This window comes from Ursus maritimus, unplaced genomic scaffold (assembly GCF_017311325.1).
Source record: "Ursus maritimus isolate PB19 unplaced genomic scaffold, ASM1731132v1 scaffold_23, whole genome shotgun sequence".
In the NCBI taxonomy this organism is placed as follows: Eukaryota; Metazoa; Chordata; class Mammalia; order Carnivora; family Ursidae; genus Ursus; species Ursus maritimus.
In genome coordinates, this window is record NW_024424786.1 from 18922139 (window position 1) to 18940336 (window position 18198).

At 35.8% G+C, this 18198-nt stretch overlaps 1 protein-coding gene across 1 annotated transcript in view; it reads right to left on the bottom strand.

Moving 5' to 3' along the window:
- CCDC73 (coiled-coil domain containing 73) overlaps positions 1-6290 on the bottom strand; it is a 116216-nt gene extending 109926 nt beyond the window's left edge. The window contains exons 1-2 of the mRNA XM_008686940.2: positions 6252-6290; positions 4974-5126 (exon numbers count right to left, since the gene is read on the bottom strand). Coding sequence (XP_008685162.1) covers positions 4974-5126; positions 6252-6290 — 192 coding nt within the window. The remainder of the gene's footprint in view (positions 1-4973; positions 5127-6251) is intronic.
- Between the last annotated feature and the right edge of the window lie 11908 nt (positions 6291-18198).

Below are 18198 nucleotides of genomic sequence, written 5' to 3' on the forward strand. Positions count from 1 at the left end.
TCCCCTCTGAGGCCCTCAGTTTGTTTCTCATAGTCCATAGTCTCTCATGCTTCATTCCCCCTTCTGATTACCCCCCCTTTCTTTATCCCTTTCTTCCACTCTATCCCTCATATCTTAATCACCCCTCAAGACACTACCTCCTAATACTGTTACATTGGACATTAGGTTTCAACATTTGAATTTTGGACGAACAAAAATATTCAGACCACAGCAGATTCTTTGAAGGAACACAGAAATAAAAACATAGTCATTGAAATGTAAAACTCTAAGCAAGTTAGCAAACAAGTAAAAACATCTGAAGAGACAATTAGGAAACAATAAAATGAAACACCCAGAATGCAGTAGAGAGGCAAATACACGAAAAATATAAAAGAGTTAAGAATCATAAAAGATAAAATGACATGGTCCAATTTAAGCTCTCTAATGGGAGTTCCAGAAGAAGATAACAGAAGAAATAACGGAGAGGCAATACTCAAAAAGATCATGGCTGAAAATTTTCCTAAGATTCAGGAACCAAAATGAGTCCCAAGAAATGTAAATAAATTATCATATAGACATATTAAAACTGCAGACCATTAAAGATAAAAAGAAGCTCCAACGAACAAATAGAAATGATGGATTACCTATAGAGGGACAATTAAATGAACATCAAACTTCTCAACTGCAACAAAAGAACTCAACAGAATCTCTTCAAAATACTGACAGAACATAAATGGCAATCTATAAATCTATGGCAAAATAAAGACATTTTCTGGCAAGGCAAGGGGAGGGGAGAGAGAAAAGAGAAAAGAAAGACTTTAGCTTACCATTAATAAACCTTACAGTATTAAAACTAATTAGAAAAAATGTAGATTAGCTGGGCCAGTTTCTGGAATACACAGAAGACAGCACCAGTATTTTTAACCAGGATAAAGCTTCGGAGACAGCTAAAACCTAAAATTACTCTTTCTTTATGGCTATTTCCAACATCAAATCAAAGATACCTTATTATGATTGCATATTTTCTCTCTATTATTTGGGATGATACAAACCCTATTCACTTGCTGATTAACCTGAAATTTTTAATATGCCTTCATAACTAAACAAAGTCTATTGCTGGCCAAGATCTTACCTCCTGAACAATACAAGGACCTAAGAATCAATTCCACCCAAGCATATCAATAATTGTAGCTCAGTATTTTAGTTCTACTCCTTTTAGCTTTACAAATTAAATATAATTATTACTTTTGATTGGATCTCATTCTTTTTTGCTTTCTTTTTAAAATGCTAAATAAAAATATCTCTTCACAGACTACCAAGGGGAAATATTAAAATTTTTCAATGAAGATTCAGGAAAGCAGGGAGGGCATGTGAGTTAATCAACATCTCATAAATTGTTTCCAAATAAGATCTTTTCTTGCTTAGCTGTGTCATACATGCCTTCCCAACATTTTGTACAAAAATATTCATGTAGCTTTATTTATAAGAGCCACCAACTGAAAACTGCCCAGGTGTCCATCAACAGATGGACAAATTGTGTAATATTTATATAATAGAATAGTACTCAACTATAAAAAGGAAAAAAACTACTGATATTTACAATAACAAATTAATCTCAAAAATATGCTGAGTAAAAGAAAACTTATATAAAAGAATATATGCTGTAATGATTCCATTTATATGAATTTTTAGAACATCAATAAACTAATCCCTGGTGGAAAAAAGAAGGAACAATGGTGGCCTCTGGATGGATAAGGATGAGGAATAAGTGAAAAAGGACATGAAAGAACTCTCTGGGGGAGTTAGTAATAATCTGTATCTTGATGAAGATTTGGATGACACAGTGATACGCATTTGTTAAAACTCATGAAATGGTGCACTTAAGAACTATACATTTCATTGTACAGTTGACCTTTGAACAACTCAGAGGATAGGGGCACCAACTCCCAGGAGAGTCAAAAATCTGTATATAACTTTTGACTCCCGAAAAACTTAAGTACTAATAGCCTACTGTTGACCAGAAGCCTTACCTAACGTAAACAGTTGATCAACACATATTTGGTATGTTACATGTATTATATACTGTATTCTTAAAATAAGGTTAGCTAGAGAAAAGAAAATGTTAAGAAAATCATAAGAGAAAATATCTTTACAGTATTGTGTATTTATCGAAAAAAATCCATACATACGTGTACTTGTGCAGTTCAAGTCCATGTTGCTCAAGGGTAAACCGTACGTACATTTTATATTAAAAGAAAAATACATAAATACTGAATTTTAATGATACGCATGCTGAAGTATACTAATTTCAAACTTCCATGGAAATGCATTATAAAAATAAGACCAATGATAGATGGATGTATATGAGATCAAGTGTAGAATCTGGGTGGTGGGTGTATTAGATTCTCAGTGCTGCTATAACAAACAAATTTGTTGGCTTAAAAGAATTCAAATTTATTCTATTACAGTTTGGGAGGTCAGAAGTCTAATATGTTTTTAACTGAAATCAAGATGTTGTCTGGGCCACATACCTTCTGAAGTCTCCACAGAAAAATCCCTTGCCTCTTCCAGCTTCCATCTGCATTCTTTGACTCATGATTTGCTTCTGCCATCTTCAAAGGCAGCAGCACAACATCTTCAAATCTCTCTCTGACCATGCCCCTTACTTCTGTCATCACATCTTTTTCTCTGATATTGAATATCCTGCTTCCTTCTGATTCTAAACCCTTATGAATACACTGGGCCCACCTGCATAATTCAGCATAGTCCCTCTATCTAAAAATCCATAACTTTATCATACCTGCAAAATCCTTTTTTTTAAGTTTTATTTATTTGAGAGAGAGAAAGAGAACAGGGGAGAGACAGAGGGAAAGAGAGAGAATCCCACGCAGGTTCCATGGCCAGTGCAGAGGCCATTGTGGGGCTCAATCCCACAACCCTAAGATCACGACCTGAGCTGAAACCAGGAGTTGGAGGCTCAACTACTTGAGTCACCCAGGCACCCCTGCAAAATCCCTTTTGCCATGTAAGGCAACATATTCAAAGGTTCTGAGGAGGAGAATGTAAACATCATTGGGATGCCCTCATTCTACCCACCATGGTGAGTATATGGGTGTTTACTGTGAAATTCTTTCAACTATTGTGTATTTTCAAAATTTTCCTAATAAAATATGGGAAGAATATTAAAATTTCACAATAGGGATAAAGTATTACCATCATGGTAAATGCGAAAATCAATACATCTCTTTTTCCAATAAAAGGGAGGAATTTTCCCCTTCATAAGAGAAAAGTTCTTCTTTCAGTGAAGAATATTATTAAAAGTAGCATATACCTCTGCACTGAGTTATTAAAAACACAGTTCCTGTTGCTATCCTGAAACTTTCAAAAGATTTTTAAAGGAAGCTTATTTTTTAAGTTGGGAATATAAACAGACCAAATATAATGCTTGAAACACAGTAAAACAGAATATGAAGTTCTAAATAATTACCTAAAGTTGCTTTAACTTAGAAAAAATACCATTTAAAGCTATTCTTACAAAAATCATTTTTTACTGTTTACCCAACATATCTTTTTTTAGCAGGATTTCTCTTTATTAAATAGGCCTTAATTATACAGATAATAAGTCCCTTTATATAGGATGAACATTGTGGTAATTAAATTTTCTTATTATGATAACAAGTTTCAATATTTTTAAATCCTGGAACAAGAATCCCATAATAAAAATAAATCCTGGAACAAGAATTCCATAATAAAAATGTTGTTTCAGATCTTTTTTCTCATAGCTCATTTTCAGGACATCACCAAATTCTATTGATTCTCCTCCGTGTCTCTTCTCCTTTTTTTTTTTTTTTTTTTTAAGATTTCTTTTTAAGATTTTATTCACACAAGCAGGCAGAGCAGCAGACAGAGGAAGAGGGAGAAGCAGACTCCCTGCTGAGCAGAGAGCCTAACAGGGGCTTGATCCCCAGGACTCTGGAATCATGACCTGAGCCAAAGGCTGGCGCTTAACCAACTGAGCCACCCAGGCACCCTCTTTCCTGTCTCTTCTGTTCTATTTTCACAGTTATATATAAATCCTAATGACCCCATCCCTAGTTCATAATTACAGTAGTTTTAGAATCTATTTTCTTCTTTCCATAATCGTACCAACTCCTATCTGTCTTATACAAAAACTGACAAGAAAAGCTTCAAATTTAGACCCATAGAGTCTCAGAAATGAAAGGCTTTTAGGGGTTTTGAACGATACAGATCTGCTGAAACCAAACAACTTTTATAATTTTATATAGGGGCACCTGGGTGGCTCAGTTGGTTAAGCGGCTGCCTTCAGCTTAGGTCATAATCCCAGGTCCTGGGATCAACTCCCGCACGGGGCTCCTTCCTCAGCGAGGAGTCTGCTTCTCTCTCTGTCCCTCCCCCCTACTCATGCTCCCTTCCTCCCTCCCAAATAAATTAAAAATCTTTCTTAAAAATCTTTCAAAAAACTAATTTTATGTAGATATTTCCTTTCTAAATAAATACCTCAAGAGTTATCACTTTAAAAAATAAGGACATTTTATTCTTTGAATCAGAATACTTACCACATACATTTACTTTGTCACTTAAAAATGTATTGCCCTGTTTCATTACTTAATCATTCATAGGCACTTATCTCATAGCCTTTAACAAAAATGTAATCTCCTGAAGAGCAGCTCTTTTTTATCAGCCAGTGTCTAACCATGTGCTACCTATGCTCTCCAAGGTACTCGGTAAATACTAGCTGACTTATTAAGTATTTAACAATCTGAATCCATTTTACTTTTTGCTTATAAAGTCTTCTTTTTCCTTCTGTGATATCAACTGTACCTGCCTTTTTCTCTTTTACTTCATTATCTGGACTGTATTTCTTCTTTCAAAATAAGAAGTTATTTTGTTAGGCCTTTTTTTTCCCCCTTAAACCAAATGGCTGGACAAAATCAAGTTCCTTGATTAAAAAAACATTTTAAAAATGAGCTTACCCTTCTCATACGTAACTCTTCTAACGCTTCCAGTAAACTTGTTTTGAAATGTAACAGCTGAATAGAAAACATTGTCTCCGAAGAACTTTGAAGAGCAAAGGTAGAGGATGACGAATCAGTCTTAAAATCATTCTCCAAATTAACATGTATTTCCTGTAATATAAAAAGGTTTTAACTGAAGTTTTTAAAGTACAAGTGCAGGTACCATAAAAATGTAACAACGTGTATCCTACAATCCTCTAGGTTTAACACTGAATAACAGTTTTGTCATCACTCCTATTCTGATCTTGATACACAAAACACTGAGCAATGATGATCCATCCACAGTTTCTCTGTGGCTCAGACTTTCTGTTATTTTAGTATCTGCAGGGACTAAATTTTTGGCATGCCCCCAAGCCCCATGTCCTAAAAGCTAGATTCCTAAAGTTGCAGGCAAGGCTTGACCCTTCAGTAATTGCTTCGTACCAAGGTTGCCAGACACAATGCTTCCTAACTTTGCCTTGATATACAGCATTCTGTAAGGATGGTATGAATACTAATAGTAATGCAATCTTTAAAACCTACAAAGTAGAAAGAGAATGAATGGAGTAGCTGCCTTTTATTAAAAACCAAGGCACTTATATATCTTTCTCAGCCCAGCTAGTGTATGAATCAGGCTGCAAGAAACTTCTCTTTTCAACTTCTCATAATAATAATTATCAATCCATAGATAGTTGGAAAGAAATGTACAGGGAGTCCTATACACCATTCACTCAGCCTCTTCCAGTGTTAATATCTTGCAGAATAATAGTACAATATAAAAACTGTATATCTGACATTGGTACAATCCACAGAATTTACAATAATTCTACCAGTTATACATTCACTCATTGTGTGTGCGTGTGTGTATGATTCTTTGCAAGTTTATTATATCTATAGCTTCATGTAACTATCACTGCAATCAAAATACAGAATTGTACCATCAACCATGGTTCCCTCATGCAGCTTCTTTGTTTCCATACCCACAGCTACACTAATCTGTTCTCTAGTTCTATAATTGTTATTTCAACAGTGTTATATAAATGGAATCATACGTCATGTAACATATTAACTGAATTTTTTCAGGAGGGCCGGGCTGGCTCAGTCGGTAGGACATGTGACTCTTGATCTAGGGTTGTGAGTTTAAGCCCCACGTTGGGTATAGAGATCACTTAATTAATTAATCTCCCCTAATAAAAAAAAGATTGGATTTTTTTTCACTCATAATAATCACCTTGAAGTTCATCTAAGCTCTTGTACCAACAGTTCATTCCTTTCTATTCCTGAGTCATAGTCCATGGTATGGACATACTATGGCTTGTTTACCATGCACTCACTCACTGAAGGATATCTGAGTTGTTTTCAGTTTTGGCTTTTATGAATAAAGCTGCCATGAATGAACATTCATATACAAGTTTCTACATGAAGTAAGTTTTCATTTCTTAGAGATAAATGTCCAAGAGTACAACTGCTGGGCTGAATGAACAGAGTCCACTTTTGGTTGTGAAGGAAACTGCCAAACTATTTTCCAAAATGGTAGTACCATTTTCCATTCTCACTGGCAATGTATGAGTGATCCAGCTCCTCCAAATCCCCACCAGCATTTGAGGTTATCAATATTTTTTTCTAGTCATTCTGATAGGTATTATTTTAGTAAGCATTACCCAGAAAAACAGAGCCAATAGGATGTATACATACAGAGAGAGATAAATTTACTTTAAGGAATTGGCTCATGTGTTGGGAGTCTGGCAAACCTGAAATGTTCAGGGCAGGCCAGCAGGTTGAACACTCAGTGAAGAGTTGATACCGCAACTTGACCAAAGGCAGTTCAGAAGCAGAATTCCTTCTTCTTTGAGGAACTTGAGTCTCTTCCTCTTAAGGCCTTCAACTGTTTGGATGAGGACCACCCACGTAATGGAGGGTAATCTGCTTCACTCAAAGTCTACTGATTTAAATGTTACTGTCATCTAGAAATTACCTTCACAGCAGTATCTAGACAGGTGTTTGGCCAAATACATTTGGTCAATATATTTTTTTTGTATTTTTTAAAATGATTTACCCTTCATAACCTAGCCAACTTGACCCATAAAATTAACCATCACAGATGTGTATGCAAGAAACTTTCTAAAAGGGAAACTTCCACTCCTAAAAATGATGGGCTATGTTACCTGGATGAACCCTCCAACTAAAAACAACTAATAATTCTGAATAAAATATTTTTAAACTTTCTTAAAAGTATCAAAGACCTAGCAAGATAATAAAAAAAAATCATGAAACCAAATTCTAAATTCCAAAAAGACCATGAGCCAAGAAATAAACTAAACACAAAAAGCCATTTTTACCCTGTGGGCATTTGCCAAATTGAATACAATTAAATAACAGCATCGATGATCTCCGGTTTGAGAGATAGGGAATACAAACCTAGGGCCTGCCAGAATAGGAAGTCCAATAAGAGACCTATTAAATTAAGTAGAATTTAGAAGAGTTAAACTTAGGAAAGACTGAAGCAAAAATAACCCACCTTCTATATAATAATTGCCTAAGTGCCAAGAAAATGAAACATAAAGAAGAAAGGGAGCAGGAGACAAGGAGGAAGAAAATAAAAAATGTCACATCCCAGAAAGTTGTAAACAACTTAATTTCAGATGAGTTTGTTAACAAAGATTGTTTCATAGGATGGTGAAAGAAACTTCAACTTATGAAAAGGATTTCAATGTTTCTAGACTGGCAGTGCCCATAAGAATCTGACAGAACCAAATAAAAATTCTTTCCAGAGAAACGTAACTGTATTGTAGGTACTCAAGAAATCTTCACAAATTATTTTTCAAGGACAATGAGTAAAACATAAAGATAATCAGGCATGGAATACAACAATGCATTATGAGAACAAGCAGGGAAAAAAAAGATAATGGAAACAAACACACAACTACAGATTTTGCCATTATCACAAAAAAATTGAACAACTATGCTTACTATGTTTAAAGAAATAAAATCAAGTTTGAACTATCTGCAAAGAAGATTTTTAAAAGATCCCAGTATAATTTCTAGATATGAAAAGTATATAATCAACTGAGAACAATATGTTTGGCAAAGACTAGACATAGCTAAAGAGAGATTTCGTGTACTAGAAAACAGATTAGGTATAAAATCAAGGATGCAGCAAGGAAATATAAAAATGGACAGTACAGCAGAAATGTTAAGAATATGGAATATAAAGTGAGAGGCTATACCAGTTCCAGAAAGAACGATGAAATAAAGAGACATAAACTATATTCTGAAGAAATAACAGCTGAGAATTTTCCAGAACTGAAGAAAACACCAAGATTCAGATCAAGAAGTCCAGTGAATCCAAAAATACTGCATTTAATTCTGACTGAAAATCAAGAAACATGTGGGTTGCATTGAGAAACTGAAGAGAAAGGAGTCAATTTTTTGTTTTCATGTTGAATTAATTGTACTTAGTTCATGGCTTACAAACATCTTTGGTCCATGCAGTCTCCATCCTTTAATATTATTTTATGCTTTTTAGTACTTGTTTTCTAGTTCCATCCCCAATCTTTACAGACCACCCCTAATACTTTTGATATACCTTCCTGAATCTATGGTTATCCTTTTAACATACATAGTGTTATGTGTGTATATATTTAATTCACATAAATTCTATTATGCTGTATAGAAAAAAAGAACTGCAGGGGTGCCTGGGTGTTTCACTTGGTTAAATGTCCGACTCTTGGTTTCAGCTCAGTCATGATCTCAGGGTTGAGAGATCAAGGCCCACCTCGGGCTCTGCACTCAGTGGGGAGTCTGCTTGAGTTTCCCTCTCCCTCTGCCCCTTTCCCATGTGTGCACGTGCTCTCTCTCGTTCGCTCTTTCCTTCTAAAATAAATAAAATAAAACAAAATAAAATAAAAATAATTGAAGTGAATCCAAAATGGATTTTAAAAATCTTTATCTACAGATATCACAGTAAAAAATATGAAAAAAATCTTAAAAGAATACAACTAAATCTCAAAGGACTTAAAGCATATGAAATTACCAAAACAAAGAATCAAAGAAAATATGGGAATGAAAAATTACAGGCCAATATAGCTCATGAAAGTAGATCTTAATTCTAAACAAAATAATAGCATACTGAAACTGGCAATAGATAAAAATAATATATCATAACCAACTTGGGTTTATCACAGAAATCTAAGGTTTAACGTTAAAAAATAAATTACTGTATGGCAAAAATAGACAAGGCAAGAAACAACAATTGTTGGAGAGGATGTGGAGAAAGGGGATCCCTCCTACATTGTTGGTGGGAATGCAAGTTGGTACAGCCACTCTGGAAAACAGTGTGGAGGTCCCTTAAAAAGTTAAAAATTGAGCTACCCTATGATCCAGCCATTGCACTACTGGGTATTTACCCCAAAGATACAGACGTAGTGAAGAGAAGGGCCATATGCGCCCCAATGTTCATAGCAGCAATGTCCACAATAGCTAAATCGTGGAAGGAGCCGAGATGCCCTTCAACAGATGACTGGATTAAGAAGTTGTGGTCCATATATACGATGGAATATTACTCAGCTATCAGAAAGAACGAGTTCTCAACATTTGCTACAACATGGACAGCACTGGAGGAGATAATGCTAAGTGAAATAAGTCAAGCAGAGAAAGACAACTATCATATGATTTCTCTCATCTATGGAACATAAGAACTAGGATGATCAGTAGGGGAAGAAAGGGATAAAGAAAGGGGGGGTAATCAGAAGGGGGAATGAAACATGAGAGACTATGGACTATGAGAAACAAACTGAGGACTTCAGAGGGGAGGGGGGCGGGGGAATGGGATAGACCGGTGATGGGTAGTAAAGAGGGCACGTATTGCATGGTGCACTGGGTGTTATACACAACTAATGAATCATGAGCCTTACATCGGAAACCGGGGATGTACTGTACGGTGACTAACATAATATAATAAAAAATCATTAAAAAAAAAAATAAATAAATAAATAAATTACTGTAATTGTCTACATTAAGATGGTAAAAGAAAAACAATCACATGATCATAAAGAAAAAAGCATCAGAAAATACACAACTCATGATTTTTAAAAAATTCTCAGGGGTGCCTGGGTGGCTCAGTCAGTTAAGCATCCGACTCTCAATTCTGGCTCAGGTCATGATCTCAGGGTCATCAGACTGAGCCATATGTTGGGCTCTGAGATGACCGTGGAGCCTAAGTAAGATTTTCTCTCCCCGTCCCTCTACCCCTCCCCTCTTGTGCTCTCTCTCTCTCTAAAACGAAAACCAAAAAAACTCTTAGAAAACAATAAGCAAAAGAGAACTTCCTTAATTTGATCAGCAGAATCTATAAAAATGTTTCAGCTACATCATACTTAACAGTGAAATGTTGAAAGCATTCACCCTTAGATCAGGAATAAGGCAATTATCACTACATTTTATTAAAGGTAACACAATACGAAAGAGAAATTAAAAGTATATAGACCAAAAGCAAGAAATAAAACTGGTTCACTAACGAAATAGAGAAAACAGAATGTCTTTTGAAAACTACACATTAAGTATTAAAATTAATAAGAGGATTTAACAAGCTAGAAGGAAGCAGAAACAATATACAATAACCCAACTGTATTCCTATACATTAAGAAAAAAGCTTGGAAATAAAACTTAAAATAACATTTGCAACAGAATCAAATAAATAAAATACCTCACAATAAATCTAATAAAACAAATGCAAAATCCCTTAGGTAGAAAAATATAAAACTTGATTAAATAATACCTAAATAAATGAAGATATATGACATTCATAGACTGGAAGCCTTGACATTGAAAAGAAGTCAATTATCCCCAATTGAAAAATTCAATTCAGTGCAATCTCAGCCAGAATCCCAACTTGCAAAACTTAATAAGATAATTTTAAAATTAGTATGGAAATGAAAATGAAAATGACCAAGAATAGTCAAGATACTCTTAAAAAACGAACAAAATGTGAAGACTTGTTCCATCAATTATGATGACCTATTGTAACACTACAGCAATTAAGACAGTGTGATAATAATGCCGGGGAAGACAAACAGACCTATGAAATGAAACTGGGAACCTAGACCCCCAGATATGTGCGTGTGTGTGTGTGTGTGTGTGTGTATCATATCAGAAAGGGAAGGACTATTTGTTTTTAGTAAATAGTTCTGGGATGACTGTATCTATTTTAGAAAAAAATTAAATTTAACCCTTATTTCATATCATATACAAAGATAATCAAATTTTAAAGGCAAAAGTACATAGGCATACCTCATTTTACTGCACTTGGCAGATACTGTGTTTTTCACAAATCAAAGGTTTGTGGCAACCCTGCATTAAGCAAGTCTATCGGTACCATTTTTCCAACAGCATTTATTCACTTTGTATCTCTGAGTCACACTGTGGTGATTCTCACAATATTTCAAACTTTCTCATTATTCTTATATTTGTTATGGTGATCTGTGATCACTGATTATAACTCACTGAAAGCTTAGATGATGGTTAGAATTTTTAGCAATAAAGTATTTTAAATTAAGATATGTACATTTTTTTAGATATAATGATATTGCACACTTAATAGACTACAGTATAGTGTAAATGTTACTTTTACATGCACTGGAAAACCAAAAAATTCATTCAACTTGCTTTATTGCAATGTTCACTTTATCATGGTGGTCTGGAACTAGACCCACAGTATCTCCTAGGTATGCCCGCGATGCTGTTGGAAGGTAATACAGAATATATTAGTCACTTTTGGATTAGGAAAGGATATTTTAAACAAAACATAAAAAGCACTGGTAATGAAGCAAAAGACCAATAACATTCATTATTAAAATTATGAACTTCTGTTCATCAAAGAATGTCATAAAGAGAATAAAAAGATTAATCACAAAGCAAGAAAAGATACTTTCAACACATATAACCAAAGAAGGAGTAATATCACAGAATATATTTTAAATAAAAAGAAAATGACACGGGGCACCTGGGTGGCTCAGTCGTTAAGCGTCTGCCTTCGGCTCAGGGCATGATCCCAGAGTCCTGGGATTGAGCCCAGCATTGGACTCCCTGCTCTGCTGGGAGCCTGCTTCTTCCTCTCCCACTCCCCCTGCTTGTGTTCCCTCTCTCCCTGGCTATCTCTCTCTCTCTGTCAGATAAATAAAATCTTAAAAAATAAAAATAAAAAATAAAGAAAAATCAAGCAGGTCTGAAAAGACCTTACAACATTAAAAAAAAAATGACAGATAAACCAATAGAAAAGTGTGCAAGATATTTAAACAGACACTTAATAAAAGAGGATCTCCAAATAGCCAATACACACAGGAAAAGATGCTCAGCCTCATTAGTAATCAGGAATATGAAAATTAAAACCCCCAAGATTTCACAACATACTCCCCAGATTGGCAAAAATTTTAAAGTTTGACAATATCAAATATCACTGAAAAAATGAAGCAATGGGAACTCCCAGTCACTGTCAGTGTGTAAACTGGCAAAACCACTTTGGAAAACAGTTTGGTAGTACAAGGCTGAAGATATAAATCCTTTATCAGTATAAAAAGCCCCTCAAAACATAATAGCTAAGGGGCACCTGGGTGGCTGAGTCAGTTAAGCATCTGCCTTCAGCTCAGGTCATGATCCCAGGTCCTCGGATAGAGTCCCATATGGTACTCCCTGCTCAGTGGGGAATCTGCTTCTCCCTCCACCCCTCCCCCCTGCTCATGATCGCTCTCTCCCTCTCATTCTCTCTCTCTCAAATAAATCTTTAAAAAAAACATAATAGCTAAAAATGACAATTAAAAAATAAAACAAATACCTCAACATAACAAAAGCCACATATGAAAAGCCCATAGCTAACATCACGCTGAAGGGTGAAAAATTAAAAGCATTTCTTCTAAGATGAGGAACAAGACAAGGTTGCCCACTCTCACCTTTTATTCAACAGAGTAACAGAAATACTAGAAGTCCTAACTAGAGCAATTAGGCAAGAAAAAAGGAGTAAAAGGCATCCAGATAGGAAAAGAAGAGGTAAAACTATCACTATTTGCAGATGACATTTATACAGAAAACCCTAAAGGCACCACCAAAAAATTATTAGAATAAATTAATTCAGTTAATCTTCAGGATACAATATCAATATACAAAACCTGTTGCATTTCTATATACTAATAACCAACTATTAGAAAGAGAAATTAGAAAGCTATCTCATTTACATTTCATCAAAAAAGAATAAAGTACTTAGGAATAAATTCAATCAAGGAGGTGAAAGACCTATACACTGAAACTATAAGACATTGATTAAAGAAATTGAAGATGACAAAAATAAATGTAAAAATATTCCATGTCCATGGATTGGAAGAATTTTATTAAAATGTCTATACTACCCAACAATCTACAGATTTAATGCAATCCTTATCAAAATTTCAATAACATTTTTCACTGAAATAGAACAAACATCCTAAAATTTGTATGGAATCACAAAAGAGCCCAAGTAGCCAAAGACCTCCTGAGAAAGAAAAACAAAGCTAGAGGTATCATACTACCTGATTTCAAACTATTTTACAAAGCTATAATAATCAAAACAGTATGAATATGAAAGATATAAGAGGAGAGATGAACTAAAGAAAAGAAAATTAAAGAAAATTTGTTCAGGTTGATTAAGTCAAATCTGTGCAGAATATGAAGAGTCCAAATGTTCTGGGTTGGAAAATAAAGCAAATTCACATTTCTAGTATATCTCTAATCAACAAAAATTCTCACACTAAGAAAAAGCTCAAAATAAATATCAAACCAAGGGCATGGATGTAAAGACCATTTAATGCCTCAGAAAAATACAAGGCAATCTTACTATATAAGAATCTCAAGAGAATTATCTCACAGCAGCCTGATATGTCCCAGGTAGAGACAGGTCAGGATTGAAAAGAATTATGGATGTGGCTTTGGAGAAAAAAATTCAAAGGAAATCCAGAAAATTTTGTGGTGTTTTTTTTCATTGAAGTATAGTTGACACATGCTGTTATATTCATTTCAAGTATACAACATAGTGATTCAACAGTGCTATATGTTATGCTATGCTCACCGCAAGTATAGCTACCATCTGTCATCATATAATGCTATTATAACACCACTGACTCTGTTCCCTATACTGTACCTTTCATCCCCGTGACATTCATTCCATTATTAGAAGCCTGTACTTCCCACTCCCCTTTACTCATTTTGCCCATTCCCCCTACGTTCCTCCCCTCTGGCAATCATCAGTTTGTTCTCTGTATTATGTCTGTTTCTGCTTGTTTGTTCATTTTCATTTGTTCTAACAGGTACTGGTAGAAGCACTGCCAGCTTAAACTAAACGGACTGAGACAATTCAAAATGAAGAGGCTTCTGGGCCACCAAAGTTCTACTGGTAGAAAACAAGACTGAAACAACTACTCAGTGACAGAGATGATTTCTTATGGAAAATGAAACCCTTTCAAAGAGCTGAGCCAAGAATCCAGAGGTAGAGCCAAAAAGAAAAAAATTGACTAGAAGGAACACCCTAGGGGAACAGAATGGAGAGTGTAAAGAATACTTCTACTGTCTTCCTTTACACTACACACAATACTTCACTTCTGATACTTCTGATCACCGAATAAATGGGGGGTAAATCCATCCCAGACATTTCTGTGACACCACCATGGCACTCCACAGCTTGGTGAATTACAATTCAACTCAATTCTGACCCTACCTACCTAAAAATATCATCAGATTGGATCCCAGAGGTTGGGGGTTCAGTCCTACAAGACTTGCCCCCTCACCACCTCAAATGACAACTGCATATCCAGGTGGCCACCTCTACTTCTGACCAACTGGCTACAAATTAGAGGTTTCCATGACCCCCTCCCTCCTCAGGTTCAATTACCTTGCTAAAGCAGCTCATAAAACTCAGAAAAACAGTTTACTTACTAGATTACCAGTTTATTACAAAAAATATTAAAAATTACAAATAAAGAGACAGATGAAGAGATATATAGGGAAAAACCTAGAAGGGTTCTAAGCACAAAAGCTTCTGTTCTTATATAGTCTGGAGTACACTACCCTCTTGGCTCAGAGATGCATTCTCTTAGTGGGGGGCTACAGAGGGAGAGAGAGAATCTTAAGCAGGCTCCATGCCCAGCCTGGAGCCCAACACAGGGCTCAATCTCACAACCTTGAGATCAGAACCTGAGCCAAATCAACAGTGAGACGCCTAACCAACTGAGCCACCCAGGCACCCAGAGGTGCATTCTTGCTCACCAACTCAGAAGTTCTGCAAACCCCTGCTGTTCAGGGATTTTTATGGAGATTTCATTACTTAGACATACTGATTACATCATTGGCCATTAGTGACCAAGTTAATCTCTAGTCCCTCTCCCCTCCTGGACTAGGATGGTGGGAGAGGGAACCTGAAAGTTCCAACCTTCTCATCACATGGTTGGTTCCCCTGGCAAGCAGGCCCCATCCTTAGGAGCTTTCCAAAAGTCACTTCATTAACATAAACTCAGATGTGGGTGAAAGGGCTTGTTATGAATAACGACATTTCTTTCACCTGTATCTCTACAGCTATTTTCAAGAACAGAAAACAAAAAACCAAATACTAACAAAAGATGTTCCCACTGTTCTTACTGCTTAGAAAATTGGAGTTCTGTGTTAGGAGTTCTGTGACAGAAATAAGATGAAGACCAAATTTCATCAATACATTCTTATTATAAACCACAATATCACAAAAACCTAATCAGGGAACATTCCATGCCCATGATAACATGTGCCAACCTGCATTTCAGAATTGCTACGTACTAATGACTACCAAATGTTTTTTCTCCTCTTTTTAAATGAAAGTGTCTATTGTGGTTACCTGTCCCTGTCTCATCAGTGTATATTGGATTGGGAGGCAGATGATTTTTTTACTTGGCAGATCCCTAGATCAAGAGAAGCGATATCTGAGAAGCTACAGCCCAGGAGACTCAACCACATTTATACCTGGTAAAGATCAAGTGATTCTGGATATTGAGTCTGATACTGTTCTGGAGTGAGATTCTGGAGGTCTTGGGAGGGGATGGGTATATTTTGCTTATGTGAAAAATATAAAACAGGTAAATTCTGTTAAATTGCTTAATGGCCTCAAATTTTTCCCATCATGCCCATTAAATGTGATAATGGTCATTTTTCCCTTCTAAAGGCGGAATCTATTTCCCCTTTAGGGATTGCCTTAGGATTCCTTTTGACCAATAGGCCTTGAAGTCTTTGCTCTCTTAGAATGCTGCTCTGAACCTCCCTTGCCTTGCCTTATCATACCATGAAGAAGCACAAAACTACATGGAGAGGGAGAGGCCCAGCCCTCCACCAATCGACAAGCTGAATGCAGCTGTAAGCCTAGGCAAGACCAGAAGAAAAAAAAACAACACCCATCATACCTACAAAATTATGAGAAATAATCAATCGTTGTTTTAAGCCATTAAGTTTGCTATGCAGCCATATATTCAAAATTTCTTGTTTTAACATTTTAATTCTGCATTGTCTCTTTCCGCAAGTTCTTTTTTTCTATTTGGTTTTCATCTCTTTCATGTTGTTCTCAAATGTCTGCTGATCCTTTGCTATCTGTTCATATCTAAAAGTAATGCAAATTGCTGGAGCACCTGGTAGCTCAGTCAGTTAAGCTGAATGAATTATACATTTTGAATGAATGAACTGTATGGCATGTGAATAACATCTTCATAAAGCTGTTACTTTTCAAAATGGAGTAATATGCTAGAAAGCTGAATGGAAGCTCTGGGGGAGGGCTTACTAATAGCCTTCACTACCGTGTGATCATATGGCAAGACAATCTTTTCATTAGGGGACTGCCTCCCCAACATCAATATGTAGACATCTTTTCTCTTGGGCCTTTCATTTTTTCCAAAGAAAAACTCTCCATTCTCCTGTCTTGGAGTGCAAGAGAATAAGATAGAGGATTTTATCTGGCACATCCATTCCGGTAGAAGTATGACAGAAGGTAACTTAAAGAGATACATGTTACTATATATACAGCATTTTAACACTATGACAGATGGAAGGTAAGGATCCCACAGTTCAGTGGGTAGATTTTTACTCAATATTTATTTGCAAGCCCATGACTCATCCCTGTCCATTATGCCTAGTATAGTCCTGATTGGAATTGCAATGGTTCGATGTTTTTCAGAAATTTTTAAATTTCCCATCCTCTCTGGGAAAGGAGACCTGGGGAGGTTCAAGTATTCTACACATAGATTTGCAACAAATCTTCCTTTTTATGCCCAAGCCTTATTCCTGTCTTTCAGGTTATTTGGTATTTCCAAGTGCTAAGCATACTTCCAAATACTTTTAAGTCAATCACCACTCCTCTATTTGCTTTCTGACAGGCACCCATTTTCCCTTGTCTCTGTGAGTCAATACTCTTTCTATGGATTTTAATGACAGTGAGAAAAACAAATGTATGTGGTTAATCCCTCATGTTTAGAATCCTCAAACAAGATTTCAAAGCCCACCTCCAACATAACTATATAAATTCTGCTGGGCATAGAACACCACATTGAACAATGTTAATCCTAAAAAAAAGTACATGATGAATTGCACAGAGTAGATGATTACAGAAACTTTATGGTTAGGTTCCTAGCATACTGCGGAGCACTATGGAAGTTTCTCAGGATATGAGCTCACAACCTGGCTGGAAAGACAGACACAGAAACTAACAGTGTGAAAATAGAAGCATATACAAAATACCTATGAAAATACAGATAAGAAAGCAATTGATTCTATCAACAGGGCTTACAAGGAATGTTACAGAAGAGACAGCATTTGTGCTAGACCTTAAATACTAGTCTCGCAAAGATGAAAGGGAGAAAATAACAAGCAAGACCATAACTATATGTTTACACTGTTCATCAATTTACCAATAGAAATGTGTACCAGGTAGTCCAAATCTAGATGATGTGCCACTCAGTTGTGAGAGCCAGTATTTCTATCTTATTCATTCTTGTCCCCCAGAGCCTAGCATTACGTCTGGCACATCGTGGTACTAAATAAATCTATCAGTTCAAAACACAGCAAATTTATTCCAGCTTTAATGCCTATATACTTGCCTTTCCTTCTTCAAGGAATGCTCTATCTCCACATTTACACAGAATTTCCCTCATGTTTTTCAGGTCTAGGGTCATATGTT